Genomic DNA, 17,439 nt, shown 5'->3' with positions numbered 1-17,439 from the left:
ATATTTTGAATTGTCCCTTTGTTTAGCATCCTGGAGATGCCCAATGGCCCAGGGGCAAGCTTTTCTTCTGCCAAGAGGGCAGAGTGTCTGAAATGGCAGGTGGGATCCTCCACAGGTGAGCCCTCAAGATGGCAGTCTTAGAACAGAGTTCTCACAGAAGTGGATTTCCTCAAGATTAGTGTTGGAATACCTGCCAGGCTCCTCATGTATCAGGGGTGCGTGCACCTGCTTAGAGAGCAGCCTTTGTGCCCCCTTTGTCTTCTATCCCTCATGGGTTTCTCTTCCTAGTACTCTAAGCTCTTCTGATTTCTCCATTTCTAGGTCCCTACTTCCTTCCTTGTCCCTCAAATGTCCATCAGCTGATCCTGACACAGTCTTAGGTAATTGATGAAAAACTGAAGATAAGACCCTTGTCAGGAAGTTTTGCATCAAAAATGAAACACAGGAATGAAGATGCAGCAATTGATAATTTGGGGAGGCATCCCAGCCCCATGATTTCTCAAAGACACCGTGAAGACACAGTTGCTATCATTACAAGGATGGCCCAGTGTTCTCTTGCCCATGGTGAGTGAGCAGTAAGAACGTTACCACCATCTCTAGAGCAAATCTCACACCCAAAAAGGCAGAAAGCACTCCAAGGACAAGCAACAGAAACCTTCCAGGAGGAAAATTCAGAAATGAGCTTTGTGATACACTCATGTCTTCTGGCCAAAAAATAACATTGTTCCAATTTCTTCCTTTGTAAAATGGGTTTGACCAGACCTAATTAAGAGGATTTTTCTGATTATGAAAAGGGCCTGGCTCATTTCTAGTGGTTAGCCAACTCTCCTCCCTTCCATTTGTGTGTCATTTATAGGTGATCTGGATTATTGATACCTAACGTTTCTCATGCCTCTAGGAGTTAAGAACAAGGTTATACAAGTCCTGAGAGGTAAAAATTTATTGATTTATATATCAGCATGTTATGATATGGTCACACCTGGTCATACAGCTGACTTTTTCTTATAGCCAAAAGAGGATTTTTTTTCCTTTTAAAAATACATTTTTTTTTTCCAGCAGGAAGAAACATTTTAAAAACAAACATTTTCATATTAAGTGGAAATTTAAAACAATGGCTTTTTTTCCCCCAACTCATGAGAAATAGGGCTGGTCAGCAATAGATCTCTGAGTGCTTCAGTGTTTTCAGTCTTCTGCCCCTGGTTTGCTCTTCGTCTTCGACAGAAACAATTCTAGGGGGAAACAATGATAACCTCAACTCAAGTCAGCAACCTGAATCCACATAGAAGAGGTAGACTGAACCGTAACGTTTTAACTTATTTGGTAGATTGTGTAAGATATTTTAATACATTTAATTTTTTTTCACTGGGATCAAACATTCTACAAACAATGGCCTAAATAATTAATGTTTTACATGCTCACAACAAAATCTTAGAGAGGTCTACAGTCTACTTAGCTTTGAGACCTGAAAGCGTAGAATTGGCTTAGAAATAGGCAAGCTTCCCATGCACTTCGGGAGAAGTTTGCTTTCGTCAGATTCTTCAAATGAAAAGCAAGCTCCGATGTTAATGCCTTCCCAACCTTTTAAAGCCCCCGAAAGGGTCAGTGATAGGAATTTCCTGAGAGCAGTGAGTAGTTTAACTGTGAGAAATTTATTCAGTACTAACAGGTAAACAGAAAAGACGGGGCAGTGGTATGCTGGAGAGAGCTCCGGCTGGCTCCTGACCCTAGGGCCAACTGTTAAATTTTAGAATTTTGCCAGCAGTTGTTAAACAGCTGTTCTTAAAATTACATAAGCTTATCATTAGTGCCAAAGCTAAAAGTGGTTCCCTTTAATGAGTATAATTTGTACAAGGATAAGAAACAGTTTAGCCACAGATCACGTTATTAGATTGAGGGTCAATAAATAAATTGGAGAAACACGGGAATTAGTATGTTATTTCATCTTTCAAATAATAGATTGGCTACAAGAGTTCAGCAAAGTCAATTAAAGCACCCTGGGAGAATCAGTTGGTCACATGGCATTTATAATATATTTTATTATTATCTATTAGTTGTGTTATATATCCTTGCTATCAGGAAAATTTATAGCAAACTTATGTACTTTGGCACACATAATTTTTTTTTCTAGGATAGCAGACTGTTGGAACATTTACCAGTATACAACCAGTATACCAGTATCTCCACCATACCATGGGGGAGAATGGGGAAGGAGCAGAGGAAAGAGAAACCAAAGAAGGAAGCACAGTGTTTTTTCATTTGGTTTTTCTGTTTGCCCTCAGCATCCAACCGCCATGGTGTGCTCTGAGTACATGTCCACAGAAGCTCATGCCAAAATATCTCCAAAAACACACAAACACCCCATCCCCACCACTAAGAAGTAAAAGCACTTTACTTGAAAAAAATCAACTTTATTTTTTCTAGGTTAAAAAAAAATAGAACCAGCTATTCATTTTGTTGTTGTTGTTGTTGAGAAAACGCTTCTTTTGGTGTTCACATCTAATTTCTGAAAAGGTGATCTGGTTACTAAAATAATCCCATATGCATTCCTAAACCAGATCCACGTGTGACCAGCCCTTTACAAAAATTAATTACAGTTGACACAGCCTTTACATTCATTCTGAGCATACATTACAACATGCAGATAACAAAGAAAGAAAAACAGGTCGACAGCTGAAGTAAACATATGGCATCCAGAAAACTGAAACCCATCTGTATAAAATAAATACAACTTTGTAATAACTGTAAAGAAAATGAGAGCACTTAATGTAACAATGGCAGGTCCATGTGTACCTGTTTCATCACCCAGTCAAGAGAGAAGTTACTGTAAAATGCAGACCCCTCACATGTAGAACTTGGGCATCAGTCTTGTATGTTTGAGTTTTACACAATAAAAATAAAGCCATTCAAAATATGTGTGCGTACTTTGCAACTAGAATACACTTAACATTTTTTTGCTCTTTCAATTGTTTTAAAAAATATTAACTGTAAAAATCCTCAAATGGAGATTTTTGTGGAAAAACCCCTATTTTATCTTCCACATGGCTAGTCACCCTCCCCAGCAGTTCAGCACCCTCAGCTGATTCCCAGGGTCCAGTTCCTAATTGTTGAGGATCAATGCAAAATGATTGCAATAAAGCACCATCCAGAGACTGCTCCAGAGAACACTCGGCCCCTTCGTGATCTAGAAATGTTCAATGTCGGTGGTTTTGGTCCCAAACATATTAGTCTCCATCCCCTCATAGAATAGAACCAGTACACCTGCTGCCCAGCACTGCTTTCAACTCGAACTTTCACGTTAACAGTTGTAAGGTTCACAGCACTATGTGGCAAAAAATAAGACTAACCATTTTTATTCATCCCTGTGGACCAGAGCGGACCTGCTCGTGATGGTAACTCTGGAGTGAAGTCCTGTGTAATGAAGAAAATAACTAACTCTTCCTATTCGGCAGTGCAAATAAAATTTCCTTAAATATAAAAAGAATCCAATAAGACTGTCCATGATTAAAGACAACTATCTATGATTATAACCAGGTCCCGCTAGTTCAGAAGAGTCTTTAGGGAAGTGATTGTCAAAACGTCACTAAAGACAAATCCACAAGAAGTGAGTAACATGAACAAAGAATGAAGAGGCATTCTTAACAGTAATCCACATGATATTAACATGAAAGCGATGTTGTGAGGTTTGCATTAGGTGATTTCACATCTCATTTTCATTAAAGGCTTGAGTATAACTACTATACTGCCAACTTCTTGATTATTCAGGGATTTCTTTTCTAGCTCATGGATTATATTTAGGCTTTTGTGTTCCCTCTTTCTGAAGTCGTGTCTTCCCAAATCTTTTCACTACTCATTAATACAGTCATAAGTACATAAGAGGACCTAATAAACAGTTGAAATCATTGTTTTAAAATCAGCCAACATCGCTAGAAGAACAAAAACATTTGATGGGAAAAAAAACCCTTAAACTCATAATAAATACACATTAGATTTTTGGCTAAACTATGACTTATTACTGGATATATTACCCAATAATCCCTAGTTCCTTTACTGTGGAAAATTAATGGTTGATTGCAATATTAAATACGACAGATCTGAATTCAGAGCTATCTTTTAAAAAAAAGTCTACTTATACTCTCCATTAACTTGTTTGCCCACCCAAAATGTCATTTTCCATTCTGTAATTTTTCTTTACCTTCCACTGGTGTATAGGTTTCTCCATCCTATCTGTATATTTCAACACCAATAACAGTTTCTGAAGTTAAGGGTGAACTGCCAGTGTGGTCCCTTCTGTATTCACTGCACCTGCCCTTGGCCTCTGGTGGAGCTGGTGCTCCATCACCCTTCTCTGCTGTGGGAATCCAGGCAGATCAGCTGAGACCAACAACTGCTGAGATTCTCACGCTTCTGGTATAAAACTGGCACAGTTTTAAGAAATGTATATTCTCTAAATCTCCTTTCATCTCACTTTGCAAAGAAAGTACAAACTAGGAATTTTTACGCAGTCCCGTACGGTGGCACACAGCTGCTTCCCTGATCTGCCATAGAAGAACACTGCTTCTCTCTCTACACGCCCTAGGACAAGCAGCAGCACTCCAGTTATTGGTAAGGAGAGCACCATCGATGCTCTCAAATGTATTTGCAACAGAAAAGAAAGAACATGTTGATAAACAATTGGAGAAGGATAGGCAGATCAGTGACACATCTATTTACAACTCACAGGTCTATTTTCAAAAACTGACTCATATCTATTGGTATTTGTCACTCTACAGACTGTTGAAATGACTCTGCATTTGAAAAGTAAAGCGTCTTATAGAATAGTTGGTTTAATGTGTACAGTATATTAACATCATGTTCCTTTGGAGCACAGCGATGGCAAGTGGCCCTGAACCACATTTATGTATACATGTATGCATCTCTCTCTCTCTCTCTCTCTTTTGATAGGAGAACTGGCCACTCCTACCTGTGACTTGCTTTAGCAATCAGGAAATTCTCTATTTGGCTAGGACTGTGCATGCCATACTTGACAGTGAGCAACTTATCCCCCAGATGGCTGACTAATCTCTCAAATGAACAATTTCAATTCATCCTGTAATCCAGCAGTGTTTGCTGGACCTCAAACAGAAGCATCATTAAGCTTCTCTTTGGCTTCCTATCATCATCTCTGCCTCTTAATCAAGATCGGTTTCACCTACTCACTATCCCTGTAAAACACACAATAAAATGCTTTGACTTAAAAAAAAAATTGCATCTTATAACAACCCCTACCAAAGCATACACATTAACACTGTCCTCTGCATTTTACCAGTAGTAGCATAATATGCAATGAGGTATTTCATTAACACATTATCCTTTTTCATATATGCATGGAATTAACCTAAAGCTGAAGCTGCTGTGGGCTTTTATTTGGTGTTGCTTTACCGTTTCCACATAACTGGGAGAAAATTCACATCTTTTCAGTTTTGTTGTTGTTGTTGTTTTTGGTTTATTTAAAAATAGAAAACATTAGCCTTTACCATTATTAGTTTCTGGCCTACTTCTCAAAATTGCCATTTGTAAGATTAGTGACAACAAGGGGAATCTACAACACTCATCTCACAGAAAACTGCCACTGACTTAGTAGGATCTTTATAGTCTTACCATCCAAACCCAAACTCCACCTCTGTCTCAGCACGAGGAGCGCAGGTGAGGGACGGACGCGGCCCCAGCACTTTGAGAAGAGCCTGCTTCTACTGTGAGGTAAATCACGTGAACATAGTGGAAAAAAAATGGTCTCTAGTAATAGAAACTTGACTTTATCTTCTTCTTAAAAAGCACTTGGAAGAGACTGGGAAGGCTTTTGTGCTGGTCTGTCTCCCGGTTGCACCACCCTGGCATGGGCAGCAACTTGATGTGATGACGGAATACAGGTTTGGGGGTGCCAGGTGAGAACTGTTCACCATTTGAAGCCCATGTCTGGCACTCTCATTTTTCTAATAAAACCCCTATTTCACTTCAAACCGGTCACTTAAATGTTTTACAGTAATTTGTTTCAGTCACCCCCCAATACATTTGGCGCTAATAAGCCAATTCAGGGTGGGGGTGGCAGGAAGCCTCACGTCAGTGTGGCACTCAGTGCAGGGGGGCCGCTGCAGAGCATCAGCGCCCTGGTACCCATGCAGAGACAAGACAGCCTCTCAAGAATCCCACTCACTGATTATGCTTACGTTTGTTTTCAGGCTTATATTACTAATCCTTTGCTATATATGCATCTGACAAAAGTGCATTTTGTAAGATAATTATCAATCTATGATATGCCTCTACACAAAAAAGAAATCAAGTGACACTCCTCACATAAGGGAAAGCACTAGCGCATGTAAACACAATGTTGGGACCGAGCTAGCCTTTTTTAGGAACACATTCTAGTACCGGAATGTGTCCAGGGGACACTGTTTCCCACCCCCCAAGCATGCCTGACACTGGAGTGTCACTGCGAAGCCCAGGGGAACAGTTCTGGAGGGTGTGGACCAGCTAGCTCCTCTAGAGGCTCCTAGTGACACAGCAAGCACTGGTGAAAGGAGGGCGCTCGCTCTACACAGTTCTGCCCTAAAGAGACTACTAGCTAAGAGGGACAAATACAACTTTCTGAGTTTGAACTAGATTATCACGTGTATCTGGTGACAACAGAGTTTCTCTCAGATAGTCTTCTAGGATGATTTTTATGATTTCCTCTTCTCCGAATGTGATGTCTGCTTAGATGTATGGTAGAGTGTATCTTTTTTAAAATGTGAAAGTCCTTAAAACAGATTAGCAGGTCATTATATTACTGATCCTCATTTTAGTAGAGTTTTTAAAATATCCCAAAGGGGGATAAATAGCAATCCATCCATTGAATTTCCTTTGCTTTTTTTTTATATATATATTCTGATTTGCACATGTAAAATAATGCACACTTATGAAAGTCTGAACTCCTATGGTGACCTTGATAAGTCCAAGTCAATTCCTAAAATAGGCAATGGTAAAAATACTGGATGATGTTATACCACATATAGCCTGACAAAAATGCAAAAGACTGTATGAGAAATATCCACATATTGCTGAGGGTCATCTCCCTGGAAACAGCTTCCTTATGTCCCTTGGGAGGTGGAAAAGCCCCTAAAAGACAAGATAGAAATATTAATTCATCTTACTGTGGTGGTAAGGTCTCCTGGAATAAAAGTTGAATATTAGTTTAACTAGAATTTTTGTTGTTTGCTTTTTAAAGCATCTTCTGTGATTTCCCATTGTTCCTGAAGAGAGATCTCATTTGAAATACAATTTTCAAACCACCGAACCCTTTCTTGCCTCTGAACTTTTGCATTTATTCTTCTTGCCTGAGCTGGTTCTCCTCATCTCAGTGAATGGCAGGCTCATCTGCATTCTTCCAATATCAGAAAAAATACCATCCACCTTCCCATCTCAAGTCAGTCACATTCATCACCATGTTTATTTCACCTCTTGGCACTTGTCACTATCTGTAATGATCCAGATCTATCTTTTTTTCTACAGACTTGTTCACCGTCTCCTTCTGGAATATAAACTGCATGAGGGCAGGCACTCTCCCTGCCTTGTTGCCACTGTAACCCTAGAAATTTCCTCAGTGGCCAGGACATGGAATGTGTGAAATTGTTATTAAATAACTTCTGAAGTGAGATAGCTTACACTAATCACTCTCTTTACAAGTTAAATGTTTTTGCCAGCAAAAAAGTGGTGGTTAATCACTGATGCTCTTTTCAAAAGGCAATATTATCTATGAAATATATCTTAATAATTAAAAGGAGAAACACAAAGTGAACAAATGTCCTTAAATTCTTTTCTAGAAGGGAAAGCTAGACCACTTCAGAGCAATATTACCTAAGGTCATCTTGATAACACTTGAGCATTTCAAACAGTCTTTGTCCTTGCTGATAATCCCTTTGGGTAAGCTGATTCATGTGGGGATTTGCTTCTCACAAGCAATTTACAGAGAACACTTTCAAGTTTCAAGGTCTATTTTACAAATAGCTTTCTTAAAAAGAGACTTCCATTATTGTTGCTACAATTTTGGCTAAATATCATAAAGCAAGAGACGAAGACTGGAAAAGGAGAGATCCTATTGACTCTTAACCACCTCATGCCGTCTTACATATCTATCCTGTTTTATCTTTAAAGAAATTTTGAGCGTAAGACCAAGGACTGCACGTGGTGGGGAGGGGCATCTTGTTCAATGCGTCTTACTAAGAATTCTAGACACGTGCACAGTGTCCAACCCCTGCCATATGGGTATGCACTAGTCCACAGCCCCCGGGTTGGAACATTAGGATCAGGAGGGAATCCTGTTGTGGGTAATGTGAAACAATCCTAAACACAAAAACAAAAGCATTAAAGGTAACAAACAGTATCAGCCTTTGCTCACCATCAGGTCTTTGACAGTCTGATTTAACATGAATGTGAATTTTAAATAAAAAAAAAATCTAAGTGGGAAGAAAATAGCACTTTCTGTTCATCCAAAATCTCATAGCCTCATCAGGCCCAAAACAACTTTCTCTCCACCCCCCCCCCTTTTTTTTTCCTACTGTAGGTTCTTGAAAATAAGCCTACAACATAGTTATTTATGAAAGCACTTTGGTAATGCCTGGCATTATACTAACGCTAATTTCCTTCTTTCCTAAGTTCTTTTCTTCCTCCCTCTCTCCTCCCCCTTTCCAATGTCTGTTTCACTGCATTGCAGTTTTCATAGAAGGTAGAGAATATTAAGTATAGATAAGGGACCTTCGGGTAAATTGACTTTTTTCTCCCAAGGAGAAAAGTATAAGGTTATATCCATGAAAACTTAAAAAGTAAGCTTTATCCTTATATGTAAAGAAAAGAATTAAGTATGTAAAAATGCAGTTCAAAATGATCTCAAATGACTGCAAGATGATGGTATTATTTAAACAACCAAGTACAATGTCAAATCATAAATGTTATTTGCTAATTCATAAAATAGCCCGTGTAACTGCACATGTACGATTGTAGTCTACTACACTCTGTGTGCTGTTTTGAATCAGTTCTATTTGTACAACAGTTTACTCATCATTTGATCTTGCACACTGGCTGATGAAGTAAGAGCCTGTATAAATTTAACATTAACCTTGTCCTTATGAATATTCTAAGCTGAAACTCTTTAATACAGAAATACTTTGATTCCTTTAGGGCGGGCAGCCCCGGTGGTGCAGAGGTTTAGCACTGCCTGCAGCCAAGGATGTGATCCTGGAGACCCAGGACTGAGTCCCATGTCAGGCTCCCTGCATGGAGCCTGCTTCTCCCTCTGCCTGTGTCTCTGCCTCTTTTTCTGTGTGTTGCTCATGAACTAAAAAAAAAAAAAAAAAAAGATTCCTTTAGGGCATCTGAAAAATGTAAAAATGGTTATCTCCTCTAAAGTACATCTTTGAGACTATCACTAACTTCGGACACATATGTAATAGGATACTGTGTACCTGTTTCATAAAAATGTGATAAGAGTTCCTCTTTTTCAATAAAACGTTGATAGAGCCAATCAGCAAGGTCATCGGTCTCCAGGGGTACATCTTTAATTGGAAAGATCCTATGAAGAGTTAGAAAAAAAAACAAAAACTACTTACTTCAATTCAGAAATCAACATAATTCAGAAACACAATTTAGCTTTGGTGACTGAAAAGCTGAAGAAAGCTATAGAATCACCTCTGACTTTTGCAAGGGTTCATTTCTGCAGCTTCTCAGATCATCTTGGTTTTTTAAAAATTGCTGATTATACAGCAGAGTTCATTTATTCATCACTTATTCAAACATTTCCCAGCCTATTATATGTTAGGTCCCGTGCCCAATGATGAAAAACTATTAATAAATTGTCCTGTATCTACAAATAATACTGAGAAATAACTGTCTTCCCATGTTTGTGGGTTTAAGAAGAAACGGTGTTCAGAACAGATGAAGTTTTTAAAATTTAAATTCAATTTGCCATCATATAGTATAACACCCAGTGCTCATCCCATCAAGTGCCTTCCTTAGTGCCCGTCACCCAGTCACCCCATCCCCCCGCCCACCTCCCCTTCTGCAACTCCTGTTTGTTTCCCAGAGTTAGGAGTCTCTCTCATGGTTTTTCTTCCTCTCTAATTTTTCCCCACAGAACAGATGAAGTTTTAAAATGCAGGTACTAGGGCACTTGGGTGGCTCAGTCGGTTGAGCATCTGACTCGGTTCCAGCTCTGGTCAGGGTCTCCCAGTAGGAAGATGGAGCTGGGATGGACTCTGTGCTCAGCAGGGAGTCTGTTTCTCCTCTTTACTCTCCCCCCATCCCCACCTGCACATGTGTGTGTGCTCTCTCTCAATTAAATACATAAAACTTTAAAAAATAAGGTAAAATAAATTGTAGCCACTTTAGGACACATTCAGAGTAGTCGGATGCTAGACCAAATAAATGCATCTTAACAATGTTCTTTTGGAGGAAATGTCCATGAACCAGATAGAATCTGTCTAATTTGTATCAGAGATACAGGTTTCCTGAGCAGGGCCGCCTCTTTTTGGAGCTCGAATATGCAGATTCTGTGAACAAGTCCAACTCACCAGGAAACAGACTGGGATGATTGGTGATACATATCTGCTGGATGTGAGGGCAGGAAAAGGCAACTCGTGACCATACTATGTATTTGCTGATGCTGAAAAGAATTTTTTTGTTTTCTAGTTTTGTGGGGAGTTTTCTTAATTTCATTTTAATTGAAGGTATAAAGGGACACAGTTTTAAAAGCCTGCAAAAGATTCGAATGAAAAACAGTGGTCCCTGTCTCTCTGCCTGTTGTTTCTCTCTCCCCAGAGGAATCAATTTTTACCTCTTTTGATTAAGTATCTTGATATTTATTGACATGTTTCCTCTTCAGCTTTAGGGCCAACCTACTGACTTCCCAGTATGGAAGACAGAGAGTAAACTCCTTTGGCCTTTTCCCACCACACATTCACATCCTTCCCATCTTCCCAATGCAGTTCCATGGTAATTTTTAATGAGCGGAGTATTAGGCATGGACATAGATTCAAAGCTAAGCCACATAGTAAATCAAGGCTATGATTCCTTTCCTTCTCCCTGAAATGAGCAGTTGAATTGTTTTCTCTGTATACATAACTAATTTACCCATAAACTCTTGTCTGTCTAAAGTCAATTCCTTAAAACCCATCTGCAAATCTTTTTTTAAAGGGCAAGAAAGAAAATATTTGGACTTTGCAGGCCTTATGGTACCTGTCGCAACTATTCAACTTGGCTTTGTAGTGTGAAAGCAGCCTTAGACCTTGTATAAATACATGGGTAGAGTTATATTCAAATAACATTTTATTTAAAAAGCAGGCAGTAAGCGAGTCTGACCTGTGCTCTAGATCTTCTCTCAAGGCATCTGTGTGCATCGGACAGACATTCTTTTAATTTCGTTTTCCTGAATAAATTTCGCCCACACTGTGGACTTGTGGCCTTAGTTTTCATCATGCAAAGGCCTCTTATTTTGTCCTGGTGATTCTCTGCATTCCTAAAATGCATTTAGTGTTTCCTACCTCTCACGTCTTCCTTTTTCTGTATTTATTCTACATTCTGATGGAGCACAGCCTCCAGTGGTTTCTGGGGAAAGGGTACTCGAAGTCTGGCATTTCTGCCAATGTCTTTTTTCTGTCCTCACACCTGGTCGATAATTTGACTAGATACAGGATTCATTTCGGCCTGATTAGATCTCAATTCTGCAGTAAGAGAATCTCTAGAGCCCCTTTATGCTTTTCTCCAGAGCCACCAGTCATTTTATGATTGTACTTCTGAATTGTATCTCCGACATGGTATTAAATCTACATCCAGCAAGACTGTGGCAGACAGCATTACTTCTGGTTCTTTATTTTGTGGTGAATTCTTCCTTCTAGTCATTTTGTCCACTGCAGAATGGCTTGTCAGGAGCAATCACTTTTCTCTCTGTAGCATTCCAGCTGTTCTCTCTTTACATCTTGGGTTGAATTTGTAGGTGTTCAGGATGTTTTGAAAGTTATCTAGGTAAGTTTGTAGGACCAGATGAATTGAGGACCCCTACTCCTCCACCATCTTGCCTAGGTTTCCTAGATACAGGATTCAGGGTTGCCACTCATTTTCTTCCATCTCTGCCTTTGTGTCCTCCTTTCTAGGAGAGTTATTTAATTTCTAAACTTTTTTTTTAATTTCTAAACTTTCTTTAATGGAGTTTTTATTCCTTTTTTCATATTTGTAATCTAAGAGCTCTCTGAATGTCCTTTTTTTTATAGTATACTGTTGTTTTCTTGTTGCAATATCATATCTCTATGAGAATCTTATCTCTGTGAGAATTAGAGGATGAAAGCAGAGAAGAGGGTTAACAAACTCTCAGGATTTTTTGGCAGCTGGGCTTTCCTTGAATCATTACTCCTTGAATCATTACTCCAAGTCAGTTTCTTATGTTTGTTTTAGTCTCTTTCACAGTAGAGGCCCATCAGATGACAAGTTATCTGGTGAGTCTTTGTTGTTCACCCACATGTAATAGATGTGGGATTAAACAGCTGACTGAAGGCTCTCAGCCTGTGAGTGCAGTTTGTTGACTGGGAACTTCATGGAGGATTATCTGGTTGGGCCATTGAAGTTGGGTCTTTCCTCCTGAACTTGCCATTTCTCCAGATGAAGATCCTCTGATTTCCTGCCTAGAGAATGAAGGCCTCCCTTTTGGCTTTCTGGTAGCAGAGTGAGACATCAGGGCTGAGGTGGGGGAGGAGGAGTGTCTCAGCACTGGGTGCCCTGACATCACTTAGCCATTCTGTGTTTTCATTATGGGACCTCTGCCTCAGCTGTGATAGGTACCCTTGAGTCTAGAGAGCCTCTAGATACCCCTCCAGAAGAAGCCTCCAGTTCCTGCCACAGCAGGGAATGAATAATCCCCCAGCTGTGGGGTGGAAGGGAGGGGTTTTGGAGAGTGGAGTTCTTCAGCAGATTTCAACCAGAACCCCCAAAGGCAGCAATCCTTTTAACCTCATGTCCACGGGCTCTGATCCTGCCAATTTTTCAGTTCTGTGGCATAAGTCTGGTTGATTCCTGGCTTAGGGTTCTATTGGGTTATTGACTGTTCTGTTTTCTAATTTCCTGACTTTTGCTACTATTGCCTTTCCTACTGCTTTTCCTCATCCTCATGGGGTTAACACCTTAAAGAAACTCTTCAGTGTCATTCTACTAGAGTTTTGGAAGGGCATGAAAGTTGATATGAATCCGAGCTACCATTTTCTCTAAGAAGCTATCCTGTTATTTCTGAAAAGTCTAAGATGATTTTCTATCTTTGACCAGTGTCTACTGCTTGCCTTTCTACAAAGGGGCCTGTGTTATTATTTCAAGTTAAGTCAAGGAGCACAAAGCACTCCAAATTACCAGAATGCCCATGCTCAGACTTCTTCAAAGGCTTCTTAAAATGACTCATGTAACATGGTCATTTGCATACAAAAACAATCAGAAGGAACATTATTTACGAATTGCATTATAATCAGATCCTTTTGTTATTTAAACACTTAAATACCAGATTTGGTGTATTTTAGCATCCCAATTTAAGTATCTGTAGGTAGGAAAAGAAGAGAGGAAATGAAGGAAAAGTATGATATGAAAAAAAAATCTATTAAAAATCGACTTCAGGAAAACAGTTTTGTTTTTTAAAGATTTTATTTATTTATTCATGAGAGACACACAGAGAGAGGCAGAGACACAGGCAGAGGGAGAAGCAGGCTTCCTGTGGGGAGCTAGATGAGGACTCAATCCTGGCACTTTGGGATCATGCCTTGAGCTGAAGGCAGACGCTCAAACACTAAGCCACCCAGGAGCCCCAGGAAAGCACAGTTTTGATTACAAATTCTGCTTTCAAAAATTGGAAAAGGATGAAAGGTAAGCAAAATAGAGTTTTATTTACACAGAAAATAGCTTTCTTAATGCTAGTCACCTTTCTATTCCCCTAAATAAAGTACTACATTGCTCTAAAGCAGTAATAGAGAAGTGTTTTGGTTTATTAAATAATGGGGTAGGAGATCCTAAAGTCCAGAAACTTTAAGTTTCAGCTTGCTACCATAAAATCCCCTACCAGAATTAGGTTTTCTTTTGCTTTGAAAGAGCTAACAACAAAAAGAGGAATTAAAGGACATCACGACTTTTAAAGAGAAGAAATACTTGAAATGCTTACTTACACTACATAAAATCATCTCATCAGCTAGTATTTCTTAGCCCTTATAATGCCTATACTCCTAAGTAACCAAAAGATCTCTTTCAAACTAAAAATTTTACCTCTGCACTCTCTCATGTTCTCATACGCCTCACTAAAGTGAGTGGGACTTCACGGTTGAAATTCCCTTCCACAAGCAGTAGAATTTTGGTTTGGGGTAGTTTTGTTGTTGTTTTTTTAATATGTGGATCCACAGTCTTTGCTTTTTAGGCACAATTAAAATAATCCCAGAAGTTAGTGTGGCATAGTGATTAAGAGTACAGACTCTGGGACAGACTGCCTGGGGTTGAATTCTGGCTCTAGAGCACTTGCCAACTATGTGACCAGGGGAAAATGGTTTTATCCTCTGTACAACTTAAACTTAGTTCCCTCATCTGTAAAATGGGTTAATAATATTATTTACCTTATAAAGTCATTCTATATGTATACTACTGGGCAGAAGGTAGTGGCCTGACTTGGCATCAGTAGTGACGGTGGCAGTTGTTAAATGCCAGATCGCTCATGGCAAGTATCGTTGTGCTTTCAAGTTTTCTGGGTTCAGCAACAGCTGTAGTGACTAGACTGGACCTGAAGCTGTTGTAAGGGTGTGACAATCCATGACTATTTTCATACAGTATTCTATTCTATACAGATAGTGTGTGTATATTTCTATACCAGTGAGGCAACAATGAAGTCAGCCTCAAGACCAGTCATATAAATAGATAAATGTTGTTACCAAGTATTACAAAGGTGAATTCCTGACAGAGATTCTCAAGACTCTTATTATCAATATTGATATAATAAGAGGAGCAGGGACATGGAGATAAAATTTCAAATGAGGAGGCCCTGGGCTATTTAAACAAGTTTATCTTTCCATTCCTTCAAAGCGTAACTTTCTACTCTGAATTATAAAGAACCCTCAAATTAGAAATAATATTCCAAGAATTTTATTGTCTCTTCTTTTTTCTCTCCCCATTTTAACTAAGAATGATGCAGATCCCTACAGGGGAAAATTACATAGGATACACAAGCTCCTCAGGCTGTTTCCACAGACTATTTCACCTGTAGTGGACATGGAATCCTACAGAATTTAGCTATTAGGCAAACACATTTCTCAGTGTTCACCACACAACACTAGGCTCACATCTCTTCATCTGTTACATCTTTGTCCTTGGCTGCAAAAGGCCAAACTCCCTGTCTCAAGCCACCATCTCACTTAAAGTGGGTTTCAAAGGGAGATGAGTTATTTATTTATTTTTTTGAAGTAGCTTTTCCTAGCCTTTTCCCTTGTCTGAGAAGTCTCTTCAGGTACCTACTTGTATTAAATAGCCATTACATTAGTATTGTGAAGACGGCATGTCCATGTCTGCCAAGCAATCCTCTAACCTTAATCTACAGGTAGAAAGATAAATTAACACAAATAATGACGATTTTGTTTTTACCTTTTCTATATTTACAGTTCACTCCTTTTTTCTTGTCACATTCATTGCCTGATCCAGATAATACTGAATAGAAGTGGTAGTAACAAGCTCCTTTGTCTCTCATTTCTCATCTTTCAGGGAGAAACATTCAATAGTTCACCATTAAGTCTGATATCTACTGTAGATTTTTTTGGTAGATACCATCAATATGATTTTAAAAATCCCCTTCTATTCCTAGTTTGCTAAGTGTTTTCTTTGTTATCATGAGTGGGAGTTAACACTTTATTGATCTTTCCCCATCTATTACATGCTTATGTAATTTCTTTCTTTATTCTGTTAATGTGATGAATTCAATTGACTGATTTTGAATGTTAAACCAAACTTTCATACCTGGAATATATATTCTCAGCATATAATCTGATGTGTTTTTTATATATTGCTGGGTTAGTCTGGCATTGATAATCATGTAAGAGATTTGCCTGTAAATTTTCCTTTCTTACAATATCCTTGGTTCAGATTTGCTGGTCTCATAAAACAAGCTCAGAAGTATCTCCTCTTTTCTATGCTCTGGAAGACTTATACTTAATGTCTTTTACTGTCTTTTTAATGACTAGAGAAACTGTAGTAATGTCCCCCTTTACATTCCTGATATTGGCAATTTCGATTTCCATTAAAAAATTATCCTTTATAATTCCCTGCATTTTACTATCTTTGTATTTAATTTGCATTTTTCCCCTAAATTCTTGAGGTAGATATTTAGATCACTGATTTTCAGTTTCTTTTCTTACAGAAGCTTTTTAAGGGTACAAATTTTCCTCTAAATACAGATTATGTTATATCCCATAAATTTTTATAGATTATATTTTCCTTTTCATTCTGTTAAAATTTCCTAATTTCATTGTAATGTCTTAATATACACTAAACATGAAATTCCTCTTATTCCCTAATGATGGACAGTTTCTTATCTTTTGTTATTCTAAACATGTAGTGATGAATAACATTATGCAAATGTCCATTCTTATGTGTATATCTACAGGATAAAATCCCAAAAGTGATATTGCTAAATCAAGATTGAATGCATTAGTAATCCTGAAAAATGTTGCCAAATTGTCTTTATAAAGATTATACCAATTTACATTCCCACTAGCAATTTATGAGAATGTCTCTCATGGAAAGATTTATTTTTTAAGATTTATTTATTTTGAAAGAGAGAAAAAGGGAGAGTGAGCACATGTAGGGGGTAGAGTGAGAGGGAGAGAAAATCTCAAGCAGACCCCCTGCTGAGTGCAGAGCTCACGTGGGGCTGGCTCCATCTCAGACCCTGGGATCACGACCTGAGCCGAAATCTAGAGACAGACACCCAACCAACTGAGCCACACAGGCACCCTCATGGAAAGATTTTTAAACTGGAGAGTATCATAGTCAGAGAGGCTCTGCTTTAGAGGATAGCTAGCAGTATTTCACAATTGGGATATGCAAATTTGGGGACATATTCTTGGGGATCCATCCATGAGTTCTCTTTAAGTATACAGAGATCTTGTGTTTTCATTCAATATTTATTTTAATAGAAATATTCTGAGTTATACAGATAAACATCCTTTAAAAAATGTTTTTTAATTAATAAAAAAGTTTTAGGTGGTTCCACACCCAGCATGGAGCCCAATGTGGGGCTTGAACTCCTGACCCTGCTACCCTACCATTAAGACCTCAGCCGAGATCAAGAGTCAGATGCTTTACCGACTGAGCCACCCAGGTGCCCCCAGATAAACGTCCTTTAACTAAGTACCACCACATGACTTCAGTGCCTAA

The 17,439-nt window shown here is 38.7% G+C and overlaps 1 protein-coding gene across 1 annotated transcript in view; it reads right to left on the bottom strand.

Annotated features, from left to right (window-relative positions):
* Nucleotides 1-925: 925 nt before the first annotated feature.
* LPGAT1 (lysophosphatidylglycerol acyltransferase 1) overlaps nucleotides 926-17,439 on the bottom strand; it is an 86,993-nt gene continuing 70,479 nt past the window's right edge. Inside the window, 2 exon segments of the mRNA XM_041757555.1 lie at nucleotides 926-7,131; nucleotides 9,474-9,580. Of these exon segments, the coding sequence (XP_041613489.1) occupies nucleotides 6,980-7,131; nucleotides 9,474-9,580 (259 nt within the window). The 3' untranslated portion in view covers nucleotides 926-6,979.

The sequence above is a fragment of the Vulpes lagopus genome, chromosome 1 (genome assembly GCF_018345385.1).
Source record: "Vulpes lagopus strain Blue_001 chromosome 1, ASM1834538v1, whole genome shotgun sequence".
NCBI lineage: Eukaryota > Metazoa > Chordata > Mammalia > Carnivora > Canidae > Vulpes > Vulpes lagopus.
Note: the sequence above shows the minus strand (reverse complement) of the source record. Positions and strands in the feature narration are given on the sequence as shown.